This window comes from Acanthopagrus latus, chromosome 12 (genome assembly GCF_904848185.1).
Source record: "Acanthopagrus latus isolate v.2019 chromosome 12, fAcaLat1.1, whole genome shotgun sequence".
Lineage (NCBI taxonomy): Eukaryota > Metazoa > Chordata > Actinopteri > Spariformes > Sparidae > Acanthopagrus > Acanthopagrus latus.
The window spans coordinates 6,698,327-6,723,070 of record NC_051050.1 but is presented as its reverse complement, the minus strand read 5'-3'; the positions used below and the strand labels follow the sequence as shown (position 1 = coordinate 6,723,070).

At 41.9% G+C, this 24,744-nt stretch overlaps 1 protein-coding gene across 1 annotated transcript; it reads right to left on the bottom strand.

Annotated features, from left to right (window-relative positions):
• Positions 1-9,413: 9,413 nt before the first annotated feature.
• bnip3lb (BCL2 interacting protein 3 like b) lies at positions 9,414-24,726 on the bottom strand. The gene is made up of 6 exons (XM_037116501.1): positions 24,219-24,726; positions 19,224-19,455; positions 15,846-15,924; positions 15,324-15,427; positions 13,943-14,092; positions 9,414-11,863 (listed from the first exon to the last, which is right to left on the bottom strand). Exons 1-6 carry the CDS (start codon positions 24,274-24,276, stop codon positions 11,815-11,817), a joined length of 672 nt encoding a protein of 223 aa, XP_036972396.1. The 5' UTR covers positions 24,277-24,726; the 3' UTR covers positions 9,414-11,814.
• Positions 24,727-24,744: the final 18 nt, after the last annotated feature.

Below are 24,744 nucleotides of genomic sequence, written 5' to 3'. Positions count from 1 at the left end.
TCAAAACTGATGTTGGGACTTCATGTTCAAAGTTAACACGGACAGTGTCGGAGCAGCTGACTGTGCGGTATGATGATGGCACAGTGATCACCAGCAGGAACAGAACACATGTGGTCACAGAGAGAATAAGAGCAGAGAAGATGCTGAATCATGACACACTGACAGGCAGCAGAGCTCGGAGAGAGCTGATGATGTCATCAGGGTTGTCTGGGATTGAGCTGGGAGATTAAAACACTTAAAGTCCTCATTTAATACTGGAGACATGACATTGAGAAAGACAAACTCACCAGGCGGAGACGGTCTAATTAAACAACGCTGTGTGCTGCATTGTGGGAAATGTAGTGTATCTTTTGCTGGTTTCATTTTGACCGTTCCTTTTTTTAAAAATTCTAACTTGAACGACTTTATAGCTCAGGTGCCTCTTTAAATTAACTCTCCAGTGGTTTTCATCAAGTCAACTGTTATGCCTGTAACCTTAAAGGTTCTATATTAAGTTTTGATCATTATTATAACAACCTATTTGCCACATGTGGCATGATGGCATCCTGACCACAGAATAAAGTCTCACTTCCTGATATGTGTTTTAATCCAAGCTTCTCTGTCCTCTTTTGCTGGCTGACTTCAGCAGGGGCTACATGTTTGGCCGACTGGGGCCATGACAGCCCATCACTTCACCACAATTTTATCTTTGTTTCTTAGTTAAATGTCCACTCTAGTTACAGTTCTACTACTGAAAACAACCAGAGTCTCACACTATCCGGTAAAACTGTGAACCTCATTATACTCCAGGTATTGATTGTTACACCTGCAGAATGCTGCACTGCTAACTTCTGCTTAGACCAGTGTTTTAACATTAGATCGGCTTCTCCCGCATGGTTATACACCTCTACAGGTCTGCATGCAGTTACAGTCTGGTAGACAGACGCAAATGCGTTTTCTTGCACCTTTTGTGTCAGTAATGCGATTTCCACTGACCTTTAACACTTGAAAAACATCACCATGTCACTGCTGTACACTTACTGAACTTTAGGTATGCAGTATTCATTTTGTAATCAGTTGTTACATTGAATTACTTAAAAGACATAATGACTGACATACGGATGTGGTTTGATGGACAGGCACAAGCTCATTACAGAAAAAAAGGTTTTGTGACAAACAATCAAATGTTTCATGTTAGAGGGGTGTAGGATGTCGGTCTTTAGTCCAAAATATCAAAGACATATATTAAAAGTATGCCAGAAACTGCAAATGTTTGTTTTTTGTGGCAATCCTGGCAAAATTCTTAAGGCTTTTAATTCAGAGTGACACTGTAACACATCTTAGTATATTGTTTTTCACACCTGTCAAGTCATCATCAAGCACACGATGTTGGCAGATCATCAGTGTTCCACTGCTGGATCAGAAGAAATTATGATATACTATAAAACATGTCATGAAATTAATCAGATATAGAAATATCCTTTTCAGCACTTTAGAGTTATATATTTGGGTATATATACATATATACATATATACATACACACATACATTTATATTTAAAGACACTACAAGGAGCTTTAACTAGTGATGAAGCAGTCTCAGTTTTACACTGATGCCTCCATAGTACCTGCATTAGCAAACAAGACAAGCTGCGTTTGACTCTTTCTATATAGTTATTATAGATATTTGGATTAACATCTTCAGCAAGGCCATGGTGCTCATTCTGCTTTTGTCCACAGGGGCCGCCAGAATCAACACAAAATGAACATTCCATTAAGCAGCTTTAATTGAAAATATCTTAAAAGTATGACTGTGCTAACAAAACAACAGGTCATGAATATCATCTAGCACCGCAACCAAGAGCATGAATCAGGTGTGATGAGGTCATCAAGATGTGATAGGTCTTGTATTAAAAGTGTTATATGTAAGAATTGGCCACCTGTCAGAGAAAGAAGGGGTAGCATATCCCTAAAGGAACCGCTAACTGCTGCTCACTGTAACCGATGTTAGCTAGTTAGCTCAGTTAACGGTGTAGTAGGCATATTAGCTGACTTTGCCCGGACTGGGAGCTCTGACCATCAGGGGGGAGTTTTGGTGGAGTTCACAATCAGACGATCCCCATTCAAGGTGCAAAGTGGCTAGCTGGTTAGCATGCTAACTTTAAGAGATATCTCTGTGACACAATACAAATACTTCTTTGTCATCCAAACTTCTGTTTCTTTGCACTTTGTTGATGATTTCAGCTCAGTTTTGAACGTTTGAAACAAAGATTCTCACATATTAAACCGTGCATAACATTATCATAACAGGAATTGCATGTGTTATAAGTCATGGAAAAACTTGATGAGGAATTACAACTGATGTAATATTTCAGATTGTCCTTGTAAGTGATTTGTATCTGCATTAATTATGGTCTGCAATAGATATTTTCCATTGTTAGCCATGCCTCACAGAGGATAGATGGCTGCGAGGTATAAATAAATCAGTGCTGCATGGTGATCAATACGAGCGGGCAGCTAATGCTAACACACACAGTTAATTCTTGACTCACACTGTAACAGACAGAAACCTCTGCTGCCTGAATGGCCACGGAAAACATTTAGCACCGAGCCTGTGTCGGCCCAGTTTCCATAACAACGTGGTGGGCAGCAAAAACCATTTGCTGCTACTGTTTCCTCTCCCAAAGGCCTGAGAGGGCCTGTGTGTGTGTGTGTGTGTGTGTGTGTGTGTGTGTGTGTGTGTGTGTGTGTGTGTGTGTGTGAGAGCGAATGAGTGTATGTGCATGTGGGTGGTCATCTCTGCAGGAGAGGATCACAAAGTCTTCTGTCTGAATGTCAGAGGTGGACCTGGAAGCCCAACATATCGACGGTGCAGCCACGCCCAAAAAGGCCAAGACGGTGCACTGACACCACCCTCCCTCCCTTCTCGCTGAATTGTAGTTCCACAAAACAAAACAAGCGTCCCCCTGCTGAGAGCAGAGACAGGGGGGCGGTGTTAGATCATAGAGGGGAAAGTTGGCAGCGTGCCCGATAAACAGTTGGAGGAGGCGGAGGGAGAGTCTGGTCTCTGGACAGGAAGGGCACGGTCCTGGCATCCAGGAACAGATGTAGGACAAGTAGTGAGATCAGCAGTACGAGCCGACTCTCTCATCTGCTGCTCCTATTGGAAACATACTGGAACTGTTCATGGGGTTAGACTGTCAGTTTTGTTCAGGTTACTCAACAGGTTGTCGATCTGAAGGATGTCAATTTAATATTTGCTCTGATTTTTGCAGAAAGCAGATTGAAACAACAGCTGAAATTATGCAGAATGCACCTTTAATTACATTTTAAGACGTTTCCAAAAGGAGAAAAGTAAAGATTTGACAGAAACGATTCAAAAACAATAGAAGCAGCGTTCACCTCAGTTGTTTTTCTCTTCCTCATTTTACTCCACAACAGCGCCCTGATGAGCCCATGTAGGGGCCCTGGGGCAAAAGTGAGCTGTGGGTCCCCACTGAATTCTCTGCAACTTCAGTTGTTATCTTGGTCAGGTCTCTCTGCAGAAGACGACAACCTCAATGAAACCACTGACTTGGTTAAATAAAAGTTCAGTTAAAAAAGAAATTAAAGGAAACTATCACAAACCGAATGGCACTAACAGAGAGAGGGGGGTTCTTGGGGGTCCCTGGTCGTCTGAGGCTCCGGAACAGCTGCCCACTTTTGCACGGTGGATAATCCAGATTTATGTGTTCAAGTCACAACATACTTGTACAAATATCTCAACAGCGAGGCATGTTTCATCGATCGCCATCAAATTCCATGCATATGTTCACAGTCCCACGGGGATGAACCCCGACTGACTGGACACTGTTGTCAGGCTCAAGTTTAAAGTTGTCCTTTACCTAATAATGCTTGCCTCAGCTGTACTACTGTAGTTTTCAACTTTAGGCTTTGTTTCCACTAGTCTGACTAACATTTAGCCTTTTCTTCTTTGTCTCATGACTGCGGTCTGTCTGTTAGCCTACCCAGTATAAATGCTGCTGTTTATCTTCTGGCTCTTCTTCTACATGCAACCTCTTTGCATGTAGCCAGTCAACTTACTTCAGTTTGTGTAAAGAAGGCTAGCAAAACCGCCACGTCCCCCGCTGACTGAGGCTGACAGCCACACACAGCACAAAATGCTTCTGTTTTTAAAGGCCACGTTAAAGGTCATGTCTCCTCCTTATCTACAAGCATGGTCAAATGTGCTGTGATGCACACTGGCTTGTAAAACAGGCCAAACCAACGTTCAGCAGAGGACAGGCCCACAGCTAGTTAGCTAATAAGCTAACTTGCTGTAGCATATTAAACAGCTCAAAAGCCTTGCTGCAACAATGAAAAACTTTTTTTTTTTTTCAATTTCATTAAAAACAAAAATACAATTGAATATGAATTTAAGTTGTATAACTGCAAAAGGGGTGAAAGAAGTGAGTTCAGTTTGACTTTAGCCCACATTTTTCAAGACAAGTGCGAGTGAGCGAAGAGGGGAGACACGCAGGAGGAAAAACTAACAGAACAAGACATTTGTGTGAAACGCTGCATGTCTCTGACTTTGTTTTCTAAATCAATATGAACGACTAGACGTGGCTCCTGCTGTATTTCATGACTGCGTGTGTCTGCAGTGTGTCTGAGCTGTCTGATCAGTTGTTTATACTTCATAAATAAAGCACGAACGCAGCGGCTGTCTCACATCTACAGCACACAGCTATCAGACAGAGCATCCTCGCAGCAAATCTGGCTCAAGACCACTCTGAGTACACTGAATTATTACTAATTATCGATGGACTGTCAGGACTCTGATGTCTGCCTGATCACACAGTGTGTCTCTGTCTGGCAGTGGGAGCCGCTGCAGTGTCGGTGCTGCTGAATCCTGAGGAGATGAGGAGGAAAGTCTCCTCACCGGAGGGATGGAGACAGGGAGCTGGCCACCACCCTGTAACCCATGGTAACACCATCAGCTGCAGTGGGAGGTGCTACGTGTCTCGCTGAGCCTGGATTGGCTAGGAACAGGTGTCCTGAGGTTCCATATAGGGGAGACGGAGGAGGAGCGGAGGAGGCATTGTTGAAGAGGAAGCAGGGCTCAGGAGGGGGCTCACTTTCAGATGAGTTATTGTTTACCTGATTACAACTGAGCACGGTGACATCACTGACTTTATCCAGGGCTTTTTCTCAGATCATGTGAACGTCTGACAATTATATATGTTGTATTAATAAGGTTAACTGAAATGTACATTTGGCACATACAGTCAGCAGTCAGATGAACATGAAGTGGGGTTTTGACTTTTTCTAGAAACTTCTTCCTTGAAAAATTCCTTAATTTCTTCAACAAGTGCCCATTCTTAAAATGCTCTTTGGCACAACATATCTGGTAATGTGAGTTTTCAGATTCAGTCTTAAGCCTCCTGAGCTGCTCGCAGACTCATCCAGGCCACCTATCAAACATGTTTCATATTCACAATTAAAAAAAAAATCTGTGCTTTTCCAGACGTACCGTGACAACCAATGCGACGGCGCCCGCTATCATCAGCTAGCAAACTACTGTTGACATAAACCTAGTCCCACCTCGCGTTCTTGCTGAAGAACAGAGACCCTGTGCTGACCACGTCTCCCCCACTCATCCAGACTCGTCCAGCCTCCTGCTTCTGTTCTCTTTTGTTGCGCCACGCAAATCTTTTTTTTCTATTTATGTCTGCTTCCCCATGAAATCACGTTAAGGGATCAGGTGTGAGTCCAGCTTCAGTCTGCAGAGCCATGAAGCCAGAGCGCTGCAGCCGTGCCCCGTCTGCTGAACAGAGTGGCGTTCGCTGTCTATTCAGAATGTATTCATGTGGAAGGTGTGTTTCCAAATTGCCCCCGAACTACACACCACACATTACTGGGTCCTCAGGTCCTTGCTTTTTGCCCTGCTTCCAGTCTTTATGCTGAGTGAAGCTACCAATCCCCCGGCTTCAGCTTCATATTAACTTCTCATCTAAATCTCAGCAACACGAATAGTCTGATGAAAAATTTTACATTTCTGTTAATTTCACAGGGAATAATGTGCGGATCTTAATGTTGATGCAAGTTCTCAGTCAACAGGTTGAGTGCTTTATCATAGGCAGCTGGACTTGGTTCAGGATCAGGACTAGTTTTCATGGACCATAATGACAAAATCAGATGTATTTGCAGAAGTTGGCAGGTGTCTAAGAGTGAGTACCACTGCTCAGGAAAATCTGGATCTTGCGGTTTTAACTGTTCATGGCAGGTTTTCCTTTTTTAGCTGCCATATGGCAACAAATAGGATATCAGATTAGGCTTAATTGAATTAAAGGAGGGTGGGCCTCTCTACTGAGTACCATTCTAGTTGGCAGATACATTCCAACGCTGTTCATTTCGAGACAAACGCTTCCACATGGGGGTCAAAAGCCTGGTGAAGGTAGGGTGGTGGAGAGGCAAAGGCAGCAAAATGATGTTGTATGCAGGGTAGCTTGAATAATAAATGAGAGGTGAAACCTGGGTGTGAAGAAGAATCAAAGAATTACATTTAAGCTTCACGAGGCAGCACAAAACGGTGATGTACCATTGTTGCGTAGATGTCCTTCATATGGCTGCACTGAAGTCAGTTTCCCAGAGTAAGGAAGGGTCAATATTGTGGAAATGTAATGTCACAACAAGACAGAATTCTCAAACGGGGGCATGAAGAAGGTGTTTTCTCACACGGCTTCGATGCACGACATCTTAATGTTCAACTGAAGAAAATGCGGCTTGATTGCGAGTGAGAGTTCCTGGTTGTTGTGGGGAAACACAGAATGAATCAGGAGGCACCAGTGACTGTCAGCACTGCAGTGTGTCTGCCACTGGAGAGCAGTGCTTCCCCAGTCAGCTCCCTGCAGCAGATTTACTGCCGTCGTGTGTTACGAGCACGCAGGGGGAGAGTTGTACACACTGTGTTGTTCGGGGGGGGGGGGGGCTCGCAAACAGCTTCAGAAAGTTCCAATCAGTGCTGACGTGGCTGTCCTCCTGAAGGTGCCCCCCCCCCACTCAGGTTTCAGGCAGCTAAGACATCCAGGTCAGACAGGGTCAAAGGTTTGTTTGATGAGGGTACCGTGAAGAACAACTTGACATTCCTAGAAATGTTGGAGCTATTTGACAGGAACGGCTATTAACAGGTTGGTCATGTCGACTGAGGGTTAAACTAGGCACTCTAAGAACTATGTGAAACCTGACAAGTGCTGCTCTTTGACCCTAGAATTAATAACTTGATGTAAATGGACTGAAATGATGTAGCCTCTGAATCAGCACGGAAAACTAATTTCATACTTTTGTGAAATATTGAAAAACCCATTGACACATGGGATGAACCTTGGTATTTGCTAGATGATGCACAGATGTAGACTCATTAACCAACGGGGCGACATGATAACCATTATCACACTTATCAAACACTCTGGTCACAGCTGACGGTGATATACTGACATAACACTCAACATTACATTCTAGTTTTCCACTTTAAACAATGTATTGGAACATAAGCAACAGGTTAATGCTGGACTACGGCAAAACCACTTGGACAAACAGAACACACACCTGCAGTAAACCACATTGCCGGACATGGGTGTAGCGGACGCGGGGTACGCGGGTGCCCTCTGTCCCCCGGACTTTTTTACAGACATTATCGAGCTCTGTTTCCTCATTAAGATTTGTTTCCCCTGGTCCCGCCCCCATTCGAAATGGCCCAAAGGGCGAAGGAAGCGGGCGTTCACAAAAAGCTCGCCCCCGAGCAGTTGTGCTCTTACCACAGAGGCACTGTGGAGAGAGCTAAGGTTCAAAACTGACTTTTTTTTAGCGAGTTTTATCTGAAGCTGTTGTAGAAATGAAATCCAAATTTCATGACTGTCTAGTTAAATTGTTAAACTGGGACAACAGCACATGTGTTTTTCTTTTTATTTCTTTATTAACACAACCAACTACTTTTATTTCTATCAATAAATATATTATATTTGTGAGAGACTTTTCATTTTGAAAATTATGGTTTTTGGTAGAAAGTGTGCTCATTCATTTATAGGCTAAATATGAATTGCTATTTTATCATAATTGTCTTAAATCCAGCTCCATTATAGCAGCTAAAGCACATCCTGACAGCTTGGAATATTACTGTCAGATACTGTTCAGGATGCGTTCCCCCTGTTTTAAATGGTCAAATTGAATGATATCAGCCTGAAAATCACAGGACTTATCTGTTGTGGGGAAAGAAGTCAGGAGTATGAATTTCAAAGATGTGTGAGTCTCCTTTCATTTTAAATAGAGGTGGAACAGTACCTGACAGTAGTATTTGACACTGTCAGAATGCGTTCCCCATGTTTTAAATGTGATTTTAGATTTTAACTTCATATTTTGATAGTATATAATTATAAAGACCTAATTATGTTTAGTTATCATCATGATTACAGTTGATATAAGTGCTATTGGTGGGTGGTGACCTGTCACATTATTGCAATTAGTTGACTTTTTAAACTTATATTTTGATGTCAACATATTGTGTGGGTATTATTAGTTCCAACACCTAATAAATAGATTTCACAGAAGACTTCTCACCAAAGCTGCTTCACTCTCCTGACCAATCCAAGTAACTGCACACTGTAACAGAGTTCACAGGAATTTCCAGCGGGTTGGGAAACGTCTTGTGACTTCCCGAGAAGCCCATGCCTCAGGTCCCAGTTATGCGAGTGAACTCACCACGAAGATAAACAAAGCTTCTGCTGCTGCGGACTCTAATCATCTCCTAAAACAACAGTGGTGACCTGTGACGGCAGCTGAGGCTGACAGGGCGCGAAACCAAGTCAATGGAAAAAAATGAAACACGTTATCATGACAACATAATGCTAAATATGGACCGTGCTTTTGTTCTGCAGCGCTTTACTTCAACTCTTCTTGAAGCAGATGGAGTTTGCAGATTGTCACGCAATCGTAAATGTTTATACTTCAATTACAGGACTTCCGTGGCAATATCTGAGGTCATTTTGAGGTTTGGTTGCGTTTATTGGTTTCATATTACAGTAAATTGAACATGGTAGATATCTCTGAACCGCTGGTCTGATCATTTGAATAATTTATATCTTAATAATTTTTTTTTTTAGACAGAATGGTTCATGGTTCAATGGTTCTTAATGTATTATGGAATTGTAACACTGAAAATAATCAATTAGTTTAATGGTTAAAGGATTACGTGTTCATCATAAAGGTCATTACATTACAAGTCAGCGAAGCATTTAACAAAATTAGACAATTTATTTCCCTGACACCTTCAAATGAAATCAAATTAGATTAAATACTTCCTCCATTTCTTACAAACCATATTAAGAGTGAAGTGTAGTAATTAAAACACTGAGGGTTTCCTCTGAGAGTCTCAACAATGAAAAAGGCACACTCAGTGAATAGCTTCATTCAGGTAATCTTTAATGACAAAATGTTTATCATTTTTTTTCCAATGTAGTGGGAAAAAGAAAAATCAAAGCAAATGCATCATTACAATAACTACTGTTAGACCTTCGCAGTCTGAGGGAAATCTCTTTCCACACCTTCCAATTCCTATTCATGTTAGGCCCTGCCACTGACAATAGGGGATCTTTATTTCAAACACAATCAGTCAAACTCGACTCCCGCTCTGTGCGTTCACAATCTTTACGCAACACAGGGAAGAAAGAAATAAAGCAAAAAACGGACGAGTCAGAACAAGACAAACAGGAAAGAACGGTCCAAAATGTCGCTGTGGAAGCTGCGCGAAGTGCCGACAGTGCAGTACCTCTGTGGCTGTGATGGAGACAGTACAGAAGTCGTAGCAGTTAAAGAGTTTGTCACGAGAGGTAAAAGGAGACTAGAACATGTCCTGAGTCGACCTGCTGGGTCAAATAGTATTTGCAGCTAAATTATTCCATGGCTTTAAAAAAAAAAAAAAAAAGGCAACGCAGCAACGTCCATTTTTATCTCATAATGTCAACCTGCAAGTTCCACTCCTTGTGTCATTCTATGTCAAAGCCTGTACACCTGTCACTAAAGTGGTCAGCAACAAAGCAATTAGTGGAAGAAAACCTGCAGAAGCTCTGATAAGAGATTATGTAGTCCTGATCACCAGATCTCTAAGGGACTATTCACATCTGGTTGGTGAGAGTTTGCTTCAGAAAGGCCCCGATGAAGTCCTGCAGGAATAAAGACTAACTTAATGGGAACTACATCAAATATCATTTGACCCAGGTCTTCCTAAGGAAGGTCCACTGACTACAGTCCAGCCTCAGAGATACTGCAGCCAGGCGATTATGCTGCAGACCGTAATGAGCACGATGGAGCCAAGTACCTGTGTGTGCTACCCTCCCTGCATGCAGTCTGTCAGAAGCTGCTGCACGCCTGCAGTGAGGATCATTTAGTACCTTCTTCTTGTCTGCACTCAGACCAACCCTTCACCTGCAGCTTCATGAAGGATTACTGCTCATTTTGGCAAAAAGTTGCTGGGAGTGTAAGAAGGCAGGGCTGGCTACCACTGGAGGTTTTTTCTCAGCGAATGCGGCTTTAAAAAACTAAATCCCAAATCCAAACAAAATCAAATGTCTTGTTTTATACCAAATTAAAGATCTTTTTGTGAAATACGTCAATTTTTAAAATAAAATTCCATTGTCAAATGCCAATACAGCATACTCTTTATATGTTAAATCTCATGGGGTTCTTTTTGTATCAGAATAATTTCTGATGACCTTAAATTAAAAAACAAAAAAGGGAAACAACCAGTGACATCCAGCTCGATCTGGAGTAAAAAAAAGCACATGTAGCTCTGGGATATGTAGCAGACAAACACTGGAAGGACAGCGGAGACAGTTTGGACAGACGATTGAACCTTTTTCTGGACCATGCAGTGTCATTACCCGAGACCCAACCACGAAAATACTGTTAGTGGACACAATGAGAGGGACACATTGCCTGTCTGCACAACACATATCCACACCCTGGTTTCCAGTTATCTTCGCTTTGAAAAATATGTTCATTCATATGAAGAATTGAAGAGAATTCCTAATTTTCCGCCACAACAAAAAACGTCACATAAATCTCTCTCGTCTGGCACACAGAGCCAGAGACTTCCCGCCTCCAGTGCAATTCTTGAGCGCTTGTGGTTTGGGATGGCCACTATGGTAACTCCCTCTCATCGTCACAACTTCTCAATAAACCACTTCTTTCAAATAAATTAAAAAAACAAATGATATTAGCTAAAGAAAATGGCTACTTTCAAAAAAGGCAGGATCACTTATTCAGTTCGCGTAGCCGACTCTGAATTTTGGTCGAACCCTTTTTTCGAGATCGAGCGTTGGGCTACTCGTGTGGGTGGCACAATCCGTGGTCAGCTCTAAAACTGGGCAGTCCTCCCCTCGTTGTCAGATGATCAAAGGGGCGAGAGTTTGGTTTGATGCTGTGACCCTCCCTGAAAACCCACCCGTTATAAACACTGAAACCCAAATGGCTGGGGGAAGAGGAAACACAACCTTAATCATTCTTTGAAAAGCTTCTACAAATGAGTGAAGGATACGAGGGGAGGGGGAGGGGGATATCTACAGACGGCCGGAGAACAGCGATCGAGAAAAAAGAGGGGAAGGAAAGGGGAGAGAAAAGGGGAGGAAAGGGCTGATGCATTTTCTCCTGAGAACATGTCATATCTCAGGGACGAGGGATGGGGGGGAGGAGCTGAGGGGGCAGGCGGGACAGAGGGAGGAGAGACGGGCGTTCTTCTCACGACAGCAAAACTTTCTCCAACAACCCATGGCCACTTCTCAGGCACTTTTCTTCTGGTTCGGGTTCAGAAAGAGCTGGCGGGTGGTGTGGTCAACCTCTTTCCGATGTAGACTCTGGCGGGAAGAAGACGAGGAGAAGGTCAGGATCACAATCATCACAGTGTTTTTACTGCAGTGTGCGAATGCGACTGTTACCTGTTACAACAAACCCCATGACAAACATCCTGATCAACGAATGAGACATTCATTATTCTATCTTTACCTTTCAAGGGAGGAGCTATCTGACATGTCAGTCTACAGATGTTACTGATAACTAACTGCTTCATTTTAAGAACTGCTGGAACAGATCTGGTGTTGGTGTTATTGCTTTCCCCTGCACTTTTCCTGCAACAGACAAGTCGCTATATCCACATCTTTAATGCATATTCTAAACAAATTTCCATAAAATTGTCAAAAAGAAACGCAAATTCATGTGTGTTTCTATCGATAAGGTTATGGGTCATACCAGGAACTCCAAGATCATATCATGGGTGCAGAGCATTTGAAGCTGTGTCTGTGTATTGAGGCTCAAAGATTTAGATTATATCCAGACACAGAAAACAAACCAAGCCATTAAAAGTTATTACTTGCAAATTAGCAGAACCATATGATAAACAGGCCTAATAGATATCAGACAGATAGAACACCTTGAAGTCAGAAGTGCTCAAGGAAATTCAAGTAATCCTTCACACAAAACAGCCCAATAAGTGGGTTTTCCAGCTCTGAAGCTACAGGATGTTTAACAAGATCTGTGGCACTCATGTTTCTTATGCAGGATCAAATAACGTCTAGATGTGATACACCTACAATAATACGCCACAGAACCAGCATGTGGTTGCAAGAAAGTAAAAACTAGAATGATACGACCCTTATGTGAATATTGGGAGCTAATGCTTCAAGATGTACAGTTTGGGATGTTAATACTCGAGTCAAGTGGCATAAAATCAAGACAGAGAAAAACGGTGCAACTGGAGGACCTAATTGAAAAAGCGCTACGCTTAAAACCATCGATGAATGAAGTAGAAGAAAACGTGACAGAAAAGTCTTAAATATGCAGAGAGCTAGTATTTCACTCAGGAGCTCAGTTTTAAAGAGTGAAGCCTTGTGTCGTTGTGTGTACAAACTCATAGAAACTCACTCATTTCACTTTAAGCTAACACATTACTTGGGAATCATTCTGTTCCTGTTCTGTCCTATTTAACTATTCTTAGCCTGCAGCTTGACATGCAGACAAGGATTCAAAGATAATTGTGCATTTTTTGAGCTAAGACCATTACACTGTCCAATTCCAAACTAAACTCTTTTCAGTCATCTGAAGAGTAGAAAACTAGAATAACACATCCCCAAAACACTAATTTTGCAATCAGATGAATCAAATCCATTATTTTAAGCAAAAGTGATATTGGAATATAATCGATACAGCTTGTGTCAGGTGATATCAAGTAAAAATGATGCCTATGAGGAATCACTTCATAACAACTAAAAAACAACAAAAAAACCCCCAGCACTGTAGATCAACGGATGATTTGAAAAATTAAATGATTAAATTATGAGACACTAAAAAACAGAAATGATCCAACGATTAGCCCACAGTTCAGTGAGAACACCACAGTGACTTCTCACGTAGTCGCACAAACCCAAGAAAGGTCAACAGGGGTGTTGTGACTCTGACAGGTGTGTTAATGATACTTATTACATGTCACATCACCAACAAGAACAGGCGGCTGTCGGAGGCCATCAGTGCCGTGACACTATCTGACTGAGAAGGCAGGATTATTGCAACATGCATTATCATGCACACAGAGCACTCCTGGGAGCGTCGCAGCGCTCTGCCAGACAGCAGGTGTGCTGCCTCTCACTCAGCAGCTGCTCTGTCAGTGTCACACAGATATGAAGGGAGGGACAGCGCTCAGTCTGTGTGTGGCTCTACAGCTCCCCCTACTGGGCCTTCTGTACAACTGGAGAATGTTTGGAAGTATCAAAAATGAAACATAAATGATGTTAAAATACTAACTACAAACACAAATCAATGTGAGCTTTGAAAAAAAAAAAACATTCTGATGAGCAAAATTGGAATTAGTTCTATGCATTTCATTAAACAACTGTCTGATTCAGTGCCAGCGTGACTGGACAAGCAGTGTTTTTTTTACTTACCCCAGGCCCAGAGCCAGGATGTGTGATAGTAGCAGCGAGGGGATGAAGACTTTGAGGAACTCGGCGGAGAAGATGCCTCCTTTCTTCATGGCCCCGGTCTTCCTCATGCTGAGTGTTACTGAGCGCCGAGGGTGGCGGAAATGAAACTCCCTACACAGATCACAGTCGCATTAGACAGAAGTGTCTGCCCAGAAGTGACTGCTGATTGTGCAACATCACAATGATTCAGTCTGTAATTTGTCTGACAAGATGAGCAAATTGAAGACATCAAATTCAGTAAATGTGATGGACAAACAATCGCTTTATCCATAATGAAAATAATCATTAGCTCTAACCCTACAGTAGTTTTCAAAGCAGCCACTAAGACACTGATCTCAGGAGCTGAAATTAACTCCTAAAGGCTGGTTTAGAATGGCTCTATGCAGAGCCTACATTGTTATCTATGCAAGCAGTCTACACCATTGTCAAAGTTTACACATTTGTGCTGGCATGTCTGAGTTGCTCTGTGACTACTTTGGGTTTGGTTTTGAGAGTTTCCACAAACCATGGTGAAAAAAACTGAGTGCATTATTTTGGAGTGGAGCTAATAAATGTAGAATGTGAGGTCCTTATAGTGAAAGATCTGCAACACAGAAGTGAGAGAAGGCGTCAGAGGAGGTGGTCTGTACCACTACTTGAGGCTGAATTTTCTCTGCCAAGTCTGAGCTCTTGTGGGAAGAAAGGGATTTCGATTTTGGGTTTCTAGAGAGATTCACCTCAAACACAGGTCTCACAGGTACACTTCAATGTGAGGTCATAATTTAAAAATCATTACAACTTTAGATGACTTAAGCTCTCAGTTGTGGTGGCTGCTGCTGGAATAAATGGAAGATGGGCAACCTGGGCTTTTTCCAGGCCTCATCCCATATTTGTCTGAAACACTGGCAGCACAGAGCTAGCAGCAAGCAGACACACATCTAGCCCAGGTTATTGCTGCTAGCCCTTGGCAGACTACGTTTGTGTTGTTTCATCACTAATAATGGCACAAATAATGACCAAATAACTTGTTATCATGATTATCAGATTATATGACTGTGGCACTGAAACTAAATGTGTTGCTGAGCGGCATTAGAGAAACATTTGCTCATGACAACAATAAAAAAAGGAAGAAGAAGAAGAAGAAGAAGAAGAAGAAGAAGAATATGGCTTCACTTTGTAGCTCAGTTAACCTTCAGATCAAGTTATGTCAGCATCAGAGTTTCATACACATTGACTTTATATCTGTGCTTTAGATCAACTTTATTGCTGTACTAATTGACCATTTTCTGAGGACAAACGAGCAGCTGTCTGTGTTCAGTTGCCGTGGAAACAGTACTGCAATGTTTACCGAGTTGAGACTTACTTGGGTGGAATGTTTTCCGGTCGACTAGACCAGTCAGCAACCCAATCCGAGTCCTTCATCAGAATGTCCATGTCTCTTTCCTTGTCCAAGACGTCCTCTTCTGACTAAAGACACACACATACATATAGTTCGGCCTGCAATCTTTATGTTCATGATGAATGTTCTTTCATGCCAAAAATGAAATGTTCTACATATTCATGCGTGCATGTGTGTGTGTGGTGAACATAAAGACTCATTTTTAAATCTGTTCTTGACTACAGAGAAACGCACAAAAAATTTGTTTCCAGGGTGCTCTGAAAGATCAACAGAGAAGAAGTCTGACAGTGATGGTGACAGAGCACTGTGCAAAAGAAACAGACATCCACACTGGGTGTGGCCGCCATCTCCATGGAAACTAAAGGTAGGCAGCAGTTGTAGACACATGACACATGCTCTCCTGTACACACAGCACTTCAGGGCCAATGGCTGAGGTTGCCTTGGTAACAGACTGATGGAAAACCTGAGAGGCACATGAGCTCTTACTTGGCTGTCTCTTCTGCCGGTCACGTCCACGTCAAAGATGATCTGTCCCTCATCCTGGGGACTGTGGGGCCGCGGGGGGCTGCAGGCAGAGGAAAAATATAGACGACACGTCAGAGGCCTCACTATTAGCAAAGTCATGAACTCCTGACTTCTTATGAACTTCACCGCTTGCTGGGAAATTCTCATGTGTGAGTTAACAGGATTTAGACCATGGGAATGGAAAATATTTCAATAATTTCACAGAACATCTCAAACGTATTTCAGGTCAAATGTTAGAAAACCATTATAAATCAGTGCACAGAGGATTTTAACAAGTAACCATGGCAACAGTGCTTCAGATATGTCAATGACAATTCCAACACAGCTTCTGTTTTTTGCTCTAGGTACATTGTGGTAATACTGGTGCTTCCATATCCATGTTCCTTGGTTGGATTTCTTTATTAATACATGAATACAAGATCATGTATTGTACCATAAGGTCTCAAAGCTAAAAACATGTAATAAAAAATATCACCAAATCTTTGTACTTGATCAAATAGTCAACAAACATAAAATGAAGCAAAATCTATTCTGATGATCAAATAAATGTCATATGGAAAATATGTATTATACAATTAGAGGGGTAGTTAGAAGGGCAGTTTTTCGCTATCTCCCATCCTTAAAACATGATTTAGGGTATTAGTGGTTGTTCTGACAAAAAAATAAGCAACCAAACGCGCGTGCATGAATAGCAATGGGAAGATTACACGTTTGGGTTAACTTGGCCTTAACTTATTTTGTAGTAATTACTGATTGGACAGTGCCTTCAAGGCTTTCACCAAGCTATTCAGTCTGCCACAAGGCTAGATTTTTCCAGGAAAAAAGGACGGACAAATTACCGCACAAAAGCACCGCTGCCACTGCATAAATAGAACAGGAAGTAGCATTGTTTTCTCAGGTCAGTATCTCCGGGTAACAATGGAACTAGTGGAATCACTGTGGAAACTCAACTCTGGAGGAGATGAAGAAGGTGAAGAGGGAGAGCGATAGAAACTGAGGTAAAACAAGAACCAACAGGGGGGAATTTACTCGATGGAGCACTCCAGTGGTGTTTCGAAATCTGTTCCCCCACTGATACACGTTTCCCCTTACCAGCAGGACTGAAGATGTTTCAAAAGCGGCATTAGATCAGTAAGTTACAAAACTTGCCTAATTATTAATAAAAGCGGGTGTTTACTTTGCCTTCTACTAACAATGAGATCAGGGTTTCTAGGTCAAATTGGGATTCTGATGGTTGTTTTTTCCACTCCAATATGAAAACAAGCAAAATGAAAATAACTGTTGCTAACTTGCAGCTCTTGTGTTGGCAGTACTTGTCATGCATTAATGTTTACAAAGAGTTCTCCCTCCAGGCATAGATATATCTTTGTCACCCCCTGCTGTTTTTCAGTTTCATGTAGCTCCTTTTTAAGTTGGTGTGTAAACAGGAAGTAGGTCACATGCCATCCTGTTGTTTCCTTGGCAGAGGAAATGACTGGAAGTTAAAATATTATTGCTTATCACAAGACATTACTATTGTTTTATGGATATTCTTCAATATGGTTTAGTCCAATTACATTTATTCTCTGATAATAATTATTAATTTAACAAGTAAACTTTCTTGCCCATATTGTGTTTTCTAAGTTGTTGTTTTTGTTGTAAGTGGTAAAAAAAAAAGCAACATTTCTTGTGTGATATTACAACAAATGTTTATTTGTCCTTTACTGAGCAGTGAAGTCTAGCTGTTCCAGTATTGCGTCTCACTTACAAACATCCTCAGGTGACTCACTGACAGCTGGCTGACTGACTCTCTGATAAGCTTGGCTTTATCTCAGCCTCGAGGAGCACACAAAAGCACATGATGTGGCTGGGAGTTGAAGGGTCAGGGATTTTTTTTTCCAAGTGCTCAATAAATTACAGGAGACAAGAAGACGTCAGTTTATTTACAGAAGCCAACTCAGCTCCTTAGCATCCGTCACGTCAGAGTCAAAGCTGACACAGCATTTTGAGAAACGCAATCATGAAGGAGAAGACAAGTTTAACTTTTCGCTGTGGGCTTTTATTGGGTGGCTAGCAGAAAGAATCAAGGCCATCTGGACTGAAAAGTTATATTTCAGTCAAGACACTCAAGACTGCTGTTTTCTGAACAAGTAAACTATCCAGTGATTGTTGCTCTTAACTGCTTTTCACCAAAGAACACTGATTGTTTTAAACAAGTAAGATGGGATGAAGATGCCTTCCCCCTTGATTTGTTTTATGTCCCCACACACTAAAATATTATTCTCTTTTCTGCTGCAAGATGACACTGTTTGCTGTAGTTCAAAAGAAAGAGAAACTGAAGAAAACAACTGGAAGGGAACGCAAATAAGCTACTAATACACACCAGGTTAACATAAGAAGCAGCAGCAACAACAGAAATGGAGAATTAGAATAATCATCTGACAAATGACTTCTGAAGCGGTCTGCTCCTCTGAATGAAAGTCAAGAAGAGCTTCAGGCAGGAACAAACCTCACATGGCCTCAGTCTTTTAGACTATGAACACAGACTTGTATGAACCCAAGAACTCATGACTTTCTTTTAACTCATCAACTGTGGTGGAAATTCCCGCACCCTTATGTTCAGCAGACCAGGAAATATAACAACCTTTTGATTTAAATCTGCTTTTTCTTGCAAGTTTTCAAGTGAATGGCCAATTTGTTATTTCCATATGGTTTACTGCATTTTTAAATAAATATGCCTAACATTTTGCTAATGTCTTACTTATGTTGCCTGTAGAACAGCACCCTGGAGATACTGGGGACTAAGTGTCTTCATGGGGACCCTTCAGCTTCCCTTCAGATCCTGGGATATTTTGAACAACTGCTTCAAAACACCTTCAGTAGCTTCTGAAGTGTGTGCCCCACTGATTTAGCATTCTGTTTCCAGAACTTTGTGGGATTCATGAAGTACTGTTAAGAAATATTGTTTTAAAAGGATCAAAAAGAAGCACTGATGGCTTGTTTTCATTCCTAACATTCCTCTTCTTTAATAAAACCTGGCACCTACATTCCACACCACTGACTTGGTTGGAGATTTGCTAGTAGTGGTCAATGTAGCCTCAAGCTATTAACCTTTAAGCAGAAATGAGGAGCAGCCTATGGAGGTCTGGTTAGTTTATCACTTTAAAACTCCACACAGACAGATTTTAGTAGTAGTCCTCAGCCCCAACTGAGGTTGGACACCGATACAGTTTATCCAACTTCACACAGCTCCCTCTTGAGCCATAAATATTTACACAACTTCTGCCACATTGTCAGTACTAGCCCAACACCTGAAAACAGACTTCGGTGTTAATCGGTGGAGCTCCCCTTTAACACTACCTGTCACAGGAGGAGTTGCTGCGACTCGACTCATGCTGTGCGTCCAGTAGGATCTTCTCCATGTCTCCGTTGTGGATCGAGGACGATGACGGGACGTGCTCCAGCCCCCCCACCATGGCCTCCTCTTCCTCCACCTGAGGGAGGGGCAGCAGGCCCGGGGCCTGGCCTTCTGTGGGGGGTGACTGGGCTGATCCGGCTGTGCCTCTGTTCATCGCTAATTCAACCCAGGACCCTGCGGGGAAATACAAACACAACTTTCATTCACTCATCTCAGTCAGTGCTTTGAATACCTAATGTGGTTTTATGTTTTTTACCAAAACAACAAACAATTATATTTAAAATGTCATTAATTTCCTTTTTGTTCAATGGTAAACATATGACATATGGCGGCTTTAACGTGACAACGAGGTACAACTTTTCCTTTCTTAACCAATATCAGAGAAGAGCAGAATGACTGTGGTGAACATTTAATATCACACATTTTAAAAACATTAGTTTTTATATCTTTTAAAAACACACCTTTTAAAATAATATGATTGTGTCAACTCACTGTTGGGGAAAGAGTGAGGAAGTATAACTTGTAGTGGTGTGTCTATACTGCACATAATGAGAGACTGAACCAATCAAAATATTCAAAATATGCATATGTACTCAAATAACATTTTTGACAACATTTCTTTGTTGGATGATATCTAGTCTAAAATACATTGCATGGCAGCCAACTGTTTTACAAAGAAGTGTTTGAACTGAATTTATGAAAAAGAGCTGGACTGCATGAGGGTGATACCACATTAATATAAATATTAGCATGTAAGTTTTGCAACCTTTTGCATTGCCTGTCAAAGAGTTTCTCTGTTGAAACATGTCTAGATAAAAGGTGTCATGATCAACTGATAAGACGGACCCAGTAAAGCCATATCAATTACTAAAAGGTCAACATCCTGCTCAGTGCTCATCAGATATAATCTAAGCTGCAGGCTTTTTTGCTTACATGACCATAAAAATGATTAGGGCCCAAATGGCAGTGCCATTTAACTGTTACCTTGTTTCATTTGGGTGCATATTACCACATTTTGGTAACATTTCCAGAATAATAGCCAATCTTTGCCTCTGCAGCGGTGGAAAATGCACTGCCTACCTATTATATTTTGTTACAGCCACTGATGTTCATGTATACACTGACGTGTCACAGCAGGACAAGCACAGGTGTAAATAATAAGATTAATGTTGGCTCTCTATTAGTGTCCTGGTTAGCAAGCACGCACAATACAGTGTCCTGAGAACTGAAACAGACTAATGGATTTGCACACACTGTTAATGTTTTAAACTGCACCTTCACTTGCTATGACATGTCAAAACATGTCAGCAACTAGTGCAAGGATGTTCAAGAAGCCACAGCGCTCACAAAGTGCAGCAAAAAGGCCTTAACTCAAAAGCCAACGTAATGTTGGGGGATGAAATCGAGAGGAAAGATGTCAAAATGATTTCCTGGTCCTAAGCTGGGACAAGATAACAAGACGTACAGCCTGAGCCTGTCAGTCACAGAAGTTCAAGAGTAAAGCTCTATTTACTGCTGTGTGATGAAAGGGCAGTAAATGCCTGGACGTGTGTGTGTGGCGGTTTCTTGTGGACCTTGACTGTGATATATGATGCTCTCCCTGCTTGTACGTGAGCTCTGGCAGGGGCTGGCAGCTGAGGAGGCACAACATGTCGGAGTGAATTTCAAATATAGAGGAGGGGCAGGTTATTGGGGGCCACAATTTGGAAAGCGGGGGAGAGAAATTATCTCATATGCCTCTTTCTGCAGCTTTAAAATCACTTTCTCTCCAGGAACTCACCAAAATAAAAAATGAGAAAGTAATACTGAGGAGGTCATGTGACCCCATGACAGTAAGTAAACGCCATGTTCACACGAGCTTTCATTGGACTTATTTTCACCGTTCAGGCACTAGGCCAGTTATACCCCCTACTCAAACGATGCAACCCCTCCCCCTCCCCAAACAGGCCTGGACTCAGCACTCGCACCCATCCTGCAGATTAAATGGTGGACAGCGAGCCAAGCTGCTGTCGACAGCCCATTGTCTCCGCTCCATGGACTAAAACCACACTGCCATGGCGCTGATGCTCCCGAACATTCTGGCCACAGAGCCGTTATCAGCTGTTGTATGGGTTTAGAGGAAGTAGACACGATGTGACCTCTTTGATCCACTGATGCCGAGGTTCAGACAGGAGGGAGGAGCTCTGAGGCTGCCCCTCGCGTGAAGATCCCAGGTATTAGATAAAAATGTTTATGACTCTGGTGTAAGAGCTCCAGGAAAAGCCAAATATAACACAGTCTCAGATAACAGAGCTTGCTGCTGGCCTCTCCATCTCATAAGTCCAAGGCCTTATTGTCCCTAAAGCTGTGACTCAGTGGGACTGTTACAGTCAGTGTCCTGACTATCAAATGTTATGCAAAAGTATGGTAAACAACAATAATGCCGGGTGTATGTTGTGGAAGCAGAGGATTATGGGGCCCCAAACAAAACAGAATGTCTGAATGTCCTTCTTAAATGTTTGCAGGCCTCCTCCAAGACAGATTTACAAAATACTCGAAAATTCATTGTCAATTAAGGCTGTCACGATACCAAATTTCACTATGCAATTACATGTAGCCAAAAGAATTCATGAAAACGATATTATCCTGTTATCTATCCTTAAGTGTCTCACTCTTGTCCATCATCTTTTTCCCCTAATACTTGAAAGAGTCCCAGTAGCCACACACTGTGTCACTGTGCTGCAATCCAGTGCAAGATGGAAGTCAGTATTTCCACGTTGGAAGACTTTCAATCTGCATCCCAGTGCGTTTGCTGAGAAAAACATGGATGCCCAAAGCATATTAATGTTTGTATGGCAAGTCTGTGAACATCATGACAACTACTGCAGCTGGTTTAACAAATTAGGGCTCTTAAAAAAAAAGGAGTGGTAGTAGACTCCTTCTGCATGCTCACATACACTTCTATCAAGCAACTACAAAATTGTTGTTATAGCACATTTCACAACACAAACACTACATTAAGTAAAAAGTGCACCACCATACTACTGTGTTATCCTTTGTGTTTATATCAGAAAAGTCGGGTCTGGTGGATCTTGCCAAAGTTTCCGACCTGGAACTCCAACTTGGGTGACCATTCTATAGCACTTTTCCGTGACAGAGGTTGTTTTTTTTGTTTTTGTTTTTGTTTTTTCTGAGTGCAATGGAATTCAGCATTAGCTAGTTACAGTCTCTTTTTTTTCATGGAAGGTGACAACCACCAATGTTTTTTCTGCCACCTACTTTGACAAGGTGAGAATAGAAAGAAATGGAATGTTTTTAAGAGGAACTGAAATATTTACACAATGTTATTCTGAGTATCATCAATACTACGACACTCCTATTATTGATTAATCTGATGATTATTTTCACAATCAATGAAATATCACACAAATTTAAATAGTGTTCCCAAAAGCCCATGACCATGTCCTCAACGTCTTGTTTGAATTGTCCACAACTCAAATCTATTGAATTTACAGTCATAGAGGAGAAAAGACACCAGATAATGTTCACATTTTAGAAGTTGGAATAAAACAAATTTGATTTATTTTTTTTCTTAAACAATTACTCAAAATAAATAAACTATAAATCTAGTATCAAAATAGCTGGCAAATAATCTATCAATTGGCATCTAATCAATTACTTGAAAGATTGTTGCAGCACTATTGTTCTAAGGTACACAACAGAACTAGTAGACTTATAATATAATATACTGACAAAACGGTATTGAGTAAAAGAACACTTGTTGCTTTCCACGTCAAATAACAGGAAGTTACCGCCTCACTTTCTATTACACGTACATGACAGTTAACAGTTGTTAACCACAGAAGAAGGACATTAGTACCCACCACCCACCTTGCTCACACCACAAGTAAGTCTTTTATAAATGTAACCATCTATCACTGGCTATCTGACACGCTGTTAATGAAAAATCTATGTGTGTCTGAAAGTAAGACGAGTGGTTGGAAAGTTTTATTCCTGCCCAGATTGAGGCTTTGGGTCACTCAGCCTCCATGTTCCTACAGGGCTGTGTGCTGTAACACTTTCCACACCGTCCTCACGTCCGAAACGTCTGTCCCCTTGTCACTGTGGCCATAAATAGCTTGCCAAGTCTCAGCCCCCCATAGTGTGGTAAAAACTTAAACCAGAGCAGCTCTTTACAGAGGCCCTGAGTCAGTGTAGCAGTGCAATAAACAAGCCTTTGTTTACGTCTCCAATGGCCTGCGCGAGTCGAGGTCTTATAATGTAGCCTCTCCCATTTCAAGAACTGAATACTAAGGTGACAAATTGCCGTTTATTTAAAATGATCCAGTGAGAAAAAATGTTGTTTGCCAAATGCTAATTGAGTTAGTTAATAATTTAGAAACAGACGCCTGTCACTTTGAAAGACATTATTTTTTGATAACTCATATGTATATTCATGGATATGAATTCTTAATAATAGAATGCAGAAAAGATAAAATTAAGTATAAACATTAGATATCCATGCTGAAGTATGTTGTTTATACAGAATTAATTCACCATAACGAGTGAGTACGTGCAAGTTGTCATTATTTCTGTGCCCCCATTTTTGCTAGTTCTGACTTCTTCATCTCGCCTTGTTGACAATGCTTAAACCCACCTCCGCCCCTCCGCCCGGATCGCTGATTGGCTTATTTACCTGTCAGCGCCTGCCTGTTGAAACCCCATTGGTCCGACCACTGTCAATACACACACGGAACATAGCGTTCTTACTTCACCCCCCTTCAGTGTAGCTTCACGGCGAGAAAAAAAGAAAAACGTGCACATTAAACTATCATTAATGGTTTAAACCCCTCTACAAACCCTTCATGAACACAAAGCCACGTACCCCGACACGTTCCTCAGCGAAAAACACGCTGACAGACAGTTACAGACTAGCATAATGTTAACATGTAGCTTACCGTTTAGCCCAGAGTCTCCGTTGTTGTCTGTAGAAGTAGTGTTAGCAGCCTCGGACATCGTTCTGTCTGGCGAGCAGGGCGGGTTTCATAAAAGTCTGAAGTCAGGGCAAAGCGTGCACTACCTTATCTGCACACATTCAGACGTGCGATAGTACGACTGACCCCCTCGCCTTGTGTCCCGTTTTTCAGACAGCGGCTAGCTAAGCTAAAGCGCCGCTGCTGTTTGTTTTGCGTCTGTAAGCTAGTCTGTGGGCAGCAGCAGCCGCGAGCCGCTCAGACCCCCACCCCCAGGAGCTGGCTGATGACGTCAGACTGTCCCGTTGATAAACAAAAGAGGGACAGGAATTACATAACGAGCTCAAGACAAAAACACCAGCATGGGCGACTGCATGCATGAACCGCTGTGCATCGATCGTGGATCGAAATTCAAGCACTGCGGCACCTATCCATCAAGTGACTGCTGCTCGCTCAGTGTGCCCATGTAGGAGAAGGCGTGCGTGCACACACGTACTCAGCAGACGCCAGT

Bases quoted from the DNA above. Each gene is read 5' to 3' on its own strand.
- bnip3lb (XM_037116501.1), bottom strand. From the start codon at position 24,276: ATGTCCGAGGCTGCTAACACTACTTCTACAGACAACAACGGAGACTCT. The intron at 15,428-15,845 runs GTAAGAGCTCAT...GTGTGTCTTTAG, and splicing joins CCGGCAGAAGAGACAGCCAA to TCAGAAGAGGACGTCTTGGA. The intron at 11,864-13,942 runs GTAAGTAAAAAA...TCTTCCCGCCAG, and splicing joins ATCCTGGCTCTGGGCCTGGG to AGTCTACATCGGAAAGAGGT.